Source organism: Delphinus delphis, chromosome 1, assembly GCF_949987515.2.
Source record: "Delphinus delphis chromosome 1, mDelDel1.2, whole genome shotgun sequence".
Lineage (NCBI taxonomy): Eukaryota > Metazoa > Chordata > Mammalia > Artiodactyla > Delphinidae > Delphinus > Delphinus delphis.
In genome coordinates this window covers 175307610-175315808 of record NC_082683.1, presented here as the reverse complement: position 1 = coordinate 175315808, position 8199 = coordinate 175307610, and the positions used below count along the sequence as shown (strand labels likewise).

The 8199-nt window shown below is 39.2% G+C and overlaps 1 protein-coding gene across 1 annotated transcript; it reads right to left on the bottom strand.

Moving 5' to 3' along the window:
- Positions 1–3803: 3803 nt before the first annotated feature.
- Positions 3804–7989, bottom strand: RGS1 (regulator of G protein signaling 1). Its single transcript, XM_059998402.1, has 5 exons — positions 7854–7989; positions 7408–7488; positions 6933–6994; positions 5385–5548; positions 3804–4624 (listed from the first exon to the last, which is right to left on the bottom strand). The coding sequence occupies exons 1-5, from the start codon at positions 7949–7951 to the stop codon at positions 4439–4441; spliced, it is 591 nt and encodes a 196-aa protein (XP_059854385.1). The 5' UTR covers positions 7952–7989; the 3' UTR covers positions 3804–4438.
- Between the last annotated feature and the right edge of the window lie 210 nt (positions 7990–8199).

Here is an 8199-nt window from a genome sequence, read left to right as displayed (position 1 = left end):
CCTTTGGTCTGTTTACAAATTCAAGTGAAAGGAGCCACCAGGAGGTAAATACCCAGTCAAATATTTATATAGAAACATCCATAGAAAGTTCTATATTTTGCCATGGACTTACTTGTAGAAAAGTTTCATTTAGGTTAGGCACAGAGTAAGACACAAAATTTTGCCATTAGAATGATACATTTTTAGCTTTTCAAACTGAGCAGGACCTTGCAGGGCCTTCCCAAGGCAGACCCCCGCTTCTCCCCAATGTCCTCAGCCTCTTGTTTGTAGAAAAGCTTTAGCCTCCTAGGCCTTCCCTTTGTTCCAAAGAGCAAATTTAATCAGAGAAGTGAGAAAATACAGAAACAAAGGAAAACAGTCAAGCAAGATAAAATAATAGTAGTTTGGCTGTAAACTAAAGAGTCAAGGACCTTTAGTTCCTCCTCAAGGGCTATAGATAATACCCTGAGCCATATCCTTCAGTCGTTTTGCAGATACTGACACCCCCACCAGGTAGAAGAAGTTACATGCCTGCTGACCACAAGCATATAGACCCAAGACTGGTTGGAACCAGAAGGTTGGTGATGTTAACTCCCAATTACCTCACCATCAACCAATCAGAAGAATGTCCATGAGCGGATCAGATACCCTACAATCCTCACTCCTAACACTGACTTTAAAAACCCTTCCCTGAAAGCCACTGGGCAGTTTGGGTCTTTTGAGCCTCAGCTTCCTGTTCTCCTTGTTTGGCCCCATGTTGGGTGCCTTGCAGTAAACACTGTACTTTCCTTCACCACAAGCTGGTGTCATTAGATTGGCTTTGTTGTGCATTGGGCACGCGGATCCAAGTTTGGTCAGTAACACTTTTAAGATACTGGTCTCAACAAAACAGATGGTGGTATTTCTGCAGTTGATGAGTATTTTTTTGGTTCTATAGATAGGGTTTTATGCAGTCTTGACAAAATTCTACAATTCTGTGTATAATAGCAATTATTTATATCTATGGTAGTTTAAATCACCATTTACTCTATTTTCCCTTCACGTATTTCAGAATTTCTTTTCTCAGTAATAAATCATCAAAGATTCCTCCTAATATAAAACAGCCTGTGTTTGCACACAGAATGAAAGAAACTTGAAATTTAGTTTATCCCACATGAGCTAAATGTGTAAATATGTACTTTTTATTAGACATCAGGAGGTCTAATTTCTACCTTCACGGATTCCTACTTTTCTACAATATATATATCATATTAGAAATAGTATAAAATACATCTGAGCAAAGTAAATTTATTTTTACTTTTTAAATGAATTAGTTTTAAATTATACATATTGTTGATTGCCACTGCTTTAGTATCACAATAGAACATAGCATATGAGTTGAGGATCTTAGATGGAGCAGTTGGACCAGATTTCTCTAAACAGTAGAGCTATTCATATTTCTGTAAATGATCTAATAAAACATCCACACCATAGTAAACAATGCCAATGAAACGAAATTTATCTCTTCAAGTTTTTTGCAATATCTTGAATCTATGCAGCCATGGTGACAATTTTTTTTTCATTTTGAAAATGAAGAGATGTCTTAGATGTTTGTTTTGACCATCTGTCCAAAACTTGGATGCCTTTTTTTTAAATAGGTTTTATTTATTTATTTATTTATTGGCTGCGTTGGGTCTTTGTTGCTGCGTGCAGGCTTTCTCTAGTTGGGACAGGTGGCGGCTACTCTTCATTGCGGTGCACGGGCTTCTCATTGTGGTGGCTTCTCTTGTTAAGCAGCACAGGCTCTAGGCACGTGGGCTTCAGTAGTTGTGGCACATGGGCTCAGTAGTTGTGGCTCACAGGCTCTAGAGCACAGGCTCAGTAGTTGTGGCGCACAGGCTTAATTGCTCCCCGGCATGTGGGATCTTCCTGGATCAGGGCTTGAGCCTGTGTCAGCAGGTGGGTTCTTAATCACTGCGCCACCAGGGAAGCCCCTGCATGGCTTTTTAACATGGCATCTTATCAAGACAAAAACCAGAAGCATTCATTTTATGACCAGTATGTGTGTTGGACAGTTGCACTTCTACTGCCTCTGAGTTTGAAGGGCCTAGACTATTTAATGTGACAGTGGTGCTAGAAATAGGAGCAGAGTGTCTTGTGTTTATATGGACTTGGTTCCCCTCCGGTTTTTATTGAAAGTAACCACATAGCGGTGTAAGGTGTTAGAAAGCTTTTATAGAAGAGTAATTCTACCTGGGCCTTGAGGAATTGGTTGGACTTTGAAAACTGGAAGGAGGTAGGAAGAGGCATTTTAGAGAGATAGTAGATTAACCAAAGGGTAGTGAAGACCAGGACTCCTTCAAGAAAAGACAGTTGATCCAGAGTGATGTCAAGGTCGGAAGGATGCCGAGAGGGGAGTAAGACGAATTATACCCTGAAGGTCTCACTGGGAGTGTTTTGAATTCCAGAAAGGAAATTTGAACTTCATGTTTTATGTCACAGGAAATGGCAGGGCCAAATCTGTGTCTCAGAAGGTGATGTTTGTGGCTATTTAGAGGATGGATTGAAGATGGATTGAAGAGAAGAGGCTGGAAAGAAAGAAAACAAGTTGCATGAATGAGCAATCAATGAGAGACTACGCTAGCGCGGGGAGGGGGGGCAGAAAAAGAGCAAGTGACATACCAACTGCACACATTAATTGTAGAAGGAGGATTGAGGGAATTTGGTGATGGCATGCGTAAGGGAGAGAATGATGAGAATGATGATGGTGATTAAACTGGATTCCCTTCCTAAGCCTCATACAGTATTTTGACCTGCTAAATCATAGAATTAAGCTTATGGTAGAGACAGTTTGGACTTTGTCCCATGGCAATTCAAGAATAGTACTTTTTAAACCTCTCTACGTATTGCCCCATGTCATTGCTGTGTGCCTGATGATAGGCAAGCCTGTACTGAGAATATCCAGAGTATTACACTGCGGTGGCTGATTATTCAATTATATATGGGACACGGGAGCACGGGAAGATACAGCTCTATGGGCTATGCTGGAATGTGCGTCGTCCTGATTGTCCTTTTGTAGACGATCCTCCAGAGCAGTCTTGTGTTCCTGCTTAGGTAATGCCTAGGACTGCTGAAGGCTTGAGGATTTAGGAAATGTCTTCTGGTCATTGGGGGGCAGTGTTGCACAGTAGAGGGAACACAGATTGTGTGGTGAGAAAATTTACGTGTAAATCCCTGGCAGTGGGACTGTCTCTTAACCCCAGGATTCCCAACCCTGCATAACAAGGGCATCTTCAGAATCGCCTGGAATTTACTCTTAAAATATAGATTCTCATACTTTATCCCTTGGGGATTCTGATTCAGTCAGTCTGGGATAGGGCCCCAAAATTGGTGTTTTGTTTTTTAACATTCTAGGTAGTTTTGATAGCTAAATTTGGGAAGTAGTGATTGCTATGAACATTAAATGAGAAAATACACCTGGCTTTTATAAACTTCAAATCACAATAAATTATTAGTTGTTAATTAGATGACTTCTTGAAATAAAATTTCTATCCCTCTTTAAAAGACTTCTTCAATTTCTCATCAGTTTGAAGCTTGACTATATGAGAGCATATTATATTTGTTTGATCTTTATACATCATGATAGCAGAGAGAAAACTAATGAATTCTGTCCAATACATACACGTAATACACAAAATATAAGATTAACTGGATGATAGTTTTAGATGTTGAAGAGGTGATAGAACGTAGAAGACCCTTGCTTAAATTTTTGTTAAATCTGAAAAATAAATGCCAGTTTTTAAAGATGGCAAGGAAATGTAAACAGAAATTGCTTCTATGTTTTTAAGACAAAACTCACATTTATTATTGACACTGTGATAATTTAATTTACAAATATATTCTGACTTCCCAACTTTAAGGCAATAGCTTAAGTTAAATACATTGTTCTCCTCTTCATCTCTTTCAATCCCCAAACACTCCAACAAACCAACCAACACTGAAAAACTTTGTGTCAATAACAGAAATGGTGATTTTGAAACACATACTTCTCAAATAGTCATCCAAGTAAAAGAGATTTCAGCAGCTCAATACAATCTCTGTATAACAATATGCAGCATAAATGTCACTTGACCTTGAAGCTTATAGCATGTTTTCACCAGTTTCAAAACCCTTATTCACAGTTTCTGCGTAGCAAGCATTACCCGGCCTTCTCAGTTCTGAGGGATGTTCTAATACGTAGGTCCACTGTATTTTATGACAGTACCACAGTATCTCCTTCCTTCTACCATCGCTAAATTTTCTTCTCACGCTTCTTCAGCCCTGAGCCTGGATAACTTCCATGTTAATCTGTCCTGAGTCATGGGTTCTTCCCCTGGATCTGTGAGTCATCCAAAAAGGCCAAGGTGTTCCCCCAGGGAGCCATCCTGGTACATTCCTTCTGTACTTGATATCATCTTTAATTCCCTCCAGCCGGCACTAGTCACTTTAGACTATTAGCCTGAAGGTCATTCAGAAGATTTAAGTATATATTTGATTTGAGGAACCTGGGATAGGAGTCCTTTTCCATAAGAGTATATATGGTTCTTTGGGCTTCATCGAAACACGTGGGTGTTGGTGCTTTAATCTTCTTGGCTGTAGATTCTCGAGTGTGAAAGTCAATATTGATCTAAAAAGAAATCCTCATCAGTTCATATGCACTTCCAATTTATTGCATATTTTATGATGTCACTGTTGTTTTTGAAGCACCTCAAGACAGTGGCTTTAAAACCTCATTTAAATCAGCTCAAATATCTCTTGAATGCCTATTCTAAGCATACCTTATCCTAGGTGTGGAAGAGTTAAAAAGAAGTAGCACAAAAAAAGCAGAAATATCTTTGCTCCAAGTTAGCTCATAATATCTTTGGGAGGTGCAAAAGAGGCAGACATTATTTTTTAAATATCTGTATAAGGTGATATGTGCATCGAGAAAAGTGATGTGCACATTTAAGGTTTACAGGAGGAGAGGACACTTCATGCAGATGTTTGCTGCTTGAACTAGGAATATTTAACTGGAAGTGGGCATTACTACTAACTGGAAATATTTCTGCTGCTGCAATCCATGTATTGCACTAATCTCTACTTTATCCTAATCCAAAACGAGCTAGCTCATTAAGGACCCCCTGACATGCAGTTCTGGTCGGTATCACCAGTACTCCTTACCCCACCCCATCACATTAGCTTGTTTTACAAAATCAACCTTTCATCCAATCTTTTCACAAGTGTAGAAAATTAGATTATCATTGCACTGAACTATATGAATACACTTAAATATATAGCAGTGAAAATCATAATACTCAAAAAGGATTTCATCTTGCTAGTATGTTGAATCTTATTCTATATCTAAGTTTCTTTACATATAAACCGATGGTAATGAACTAAATACTCACTTGTTTGGCGGCATCTGACTGCACAAATGCTTTATAGATTTTCTCCGCTTTGCAATGCAAAAGATCAGACTCTGTTTTTTTATAGTCTTCACAAGCCAGCCAGAATTCAATATTCTCCTCACTGAACTCAGACTTTAGGAAATTCCCAAAGACGTCTTGACCAGCTAAAAAGAAAGGGTGAGGGGTGAGATAAATTAATTTATCACAGCCAATAAATGAATAACTGGAAGAAACTTACAAGAAAAGTACGGTGGCATATTCTCTGTGTACAAAGGGAAGAGGTGGATGCTGCTGAAATGGCTGTGTCACCGTTTGTAGAGGTGGGAAGGCCTTAGGGACCCCTTCGTTTATAGTCTGTCTGGGGTCAGACACGCTTGTCACAGGTACACAGCTGCTTAGTGGTGGCTGAGAGACTGCTTCACTTCCATCTGCTATTACATTACAATTCTGCTCTGCAGGTTACAGAGCAATCTCTTTTCTTACACTACCAGCTCAGCCAGAGTGCAGAGTATTTTAGGGAATCAAATATTGACAGGAGGCATGAACATCATGTTAATCATTAGCAAATATAATTTCTCTGTCCAACTCATATAAGTCAAAAGACATGAGGCCTGTATATTACCTATGTGCACTATACTGCTTGGATTTACTAGTGTTATTCAGGCTTTTCAATGGGCCATCTCTATAGCCTTGTTTGGCTGAATCATAACCTAAGTCAGATAACAAGCAGATGAACCAGGTTGAACTACTTGATCCCCACGTGAGGCTCTGTAGGATGTTGCGGCGGAGGGAGAAGGGGATCAGCTCACCCCGGATAGGGATAAGCTGCCCATCTATGCCCTTGAGCGAGGTCCTAATCCCAACAGGATCCCAATGCCCATGATGAGGGCTAAGACAAGCTGATCTCATTTCCCTTCTCTCATCAGAAAGTCCCCGTGAGACTCTGTGTTTAAAAAGTCTTTTTATCATATCTGTTATAACGTGCCATGTTATATATAATGCAGTTTTATGCTGTGTGTCTCAACTGCCTTCAAGGCAGCAAGGCACTGTTTCTTTACTCTTGAGTCCTTGGTGCTTCTAAAATGCCTGCACATAAATGCCTGGGCTGAATGAGTGACAACGCATGTATGAATGGAAAAAGTTATTAATTGACTGAGTGAATCCTACCCCTTACATCCAGTGGTACAAAAATACATCCTTTAGGTAGCTTTCAGAATAGCAGTTCACATGTTGAGATGTTTGGTTTACTTTTTAAAACTTTAAACTTCAGAACCCCAGCATAATTTAAAATTTTGCTCCTATAATGATCCATGGAAACAGCTAGTTGCCTTGGCAAATTTTTCTAAAGGACAGTAGCAGAACTGAGTGCCGAGTCAACATTATGCCACGATGAGGCATAATACGCTGAAGCTGTCAGTGCTACAGAACAGCTAGAGTACAACTTTTCACACACCCTCCCATCCAGAATACTATATTTTAATGAAGCCATTCAATCTCTTAGCATACTGAGATAAACCCAGAAACATTCAGTAGTTCATCTATACTTACTCTGGTTGGCAAGAAGTTTTTCCAGAGATTCAGACCACTGCTTCACTTCATCAGCAGAGAGTCTACAGGGGACGACATTTACGTAAATTAGTATTTTTGTGTGTGTAAGCGCAAATGAAATCAGAATGGCTGCTGCATTTTGATAACTTCACAAACTGAGACTCTACTTCTAATAAATTTTATTAAAATTTATCTATAAGAAAACAAAAATTTGCTTAGAATTACTATCGTTATGAAAATATCTGCCAGTAAAATGTGAAAAAATCCAAATGTACTCCAACAGTATAATAAGTAGCAAATATATGCATGCACATCTGTATTTAAATTACATTGGTACTAATGCAGCTTAATCTTATTAGTCTTGTTACTTAAAAAAAACGAAGTCCAGTATGTGTAGTATTACCGCCTTGCTAGAATACAGAGCTAAGGCACAGGCCGCTTATATAGTGATAGTTCCGTGTATTAGTGTACATACAGGTCCTTGGACTTGGAAGGTTTCATTCCAGATTCCAGGTGTGGGATCATAGATCTCAGGTATGCTTTCACATCCATTCCACTACAAAAGACACAAAAGTAAATATTCATATTTCTTCAGAAGAATACATTTTATTTGTAAAAAGAAAAGAGCATGAAGCAAACTTCTCCAAGGAATAAGGCCATAATAAAAATAGCTGATACAACATATTGCTATATCAAGAGTGAGCCAATTTTTATGAGCCGAAGTCTAGAAAAATTCCCACCTCATTTAATGCCCTGTCATGATTCATTTTTAAATACAACTGAATATACTTGTAACTCACAGCAGGTCATTGCCCTGATCTAGGTAAACTAAAGGCTCGTATTTTCTTCCATTCATTCATTTTCAATTGTTCTGCCATTAAGGATCATCTAAGTCAAAATTCGCACAGTTAATGAACTTACAAAGTCTTTGGCCTCCTTTTCTGCGTCTTGTCGTCTAGAAGCGAATGATCAGTTCCTTTCAGTTCCTTTGGATTAGCAGAGAGGAACACGCCTGGCATTTTGTCTCTCCTTGGCGTGGAGATGGCCGCTGCTCACATGGTCCTCAGCAGGCAAGTATCTGCTAATCCACGCCTCTGCTGCTTTATATAGTGACGGCTAACAGGCCCTTGCTGTTCAAACGAGTCTGTTTATCAAGTGATGTTACCACAGACACTGGAAGTTCCCCCTTTCTTGGTGTGTTGTGACGTGTATCTTGAAAAAAACAAAAAGCACACAGTGATGTTTTGTGGTTGAAACTTAACCCAAT

What these genes read in the sequence shown, in the direction of transcription:
- RGS1 (XM_059998402.1), bottom strand. Translation starts at nt 7,951, where the DNA reads ATGCCAGGCGTGTTCCTCTCTGCTAATCCAAAGGAACTGAAAGGAACT. An exon ending in AAAAGGAGGCCAAAGACTTT is followed by an intron (nt 7,489 to 7,853) that starts GTAAGTTCATTA and finishes TGTCTTTTGTAG; the next exon opens with TGGAATGGATGTGAAAGCAT. An exon ending in AAAACTTCTTGCCAACCAGA is followed by an intron (nt 5,549 to 6,932) that starts GTAAGTATAGAT and finishes CTTTCTTTTTAG; the next exon opens with CTGGTCAAGACGTCTTTGGG.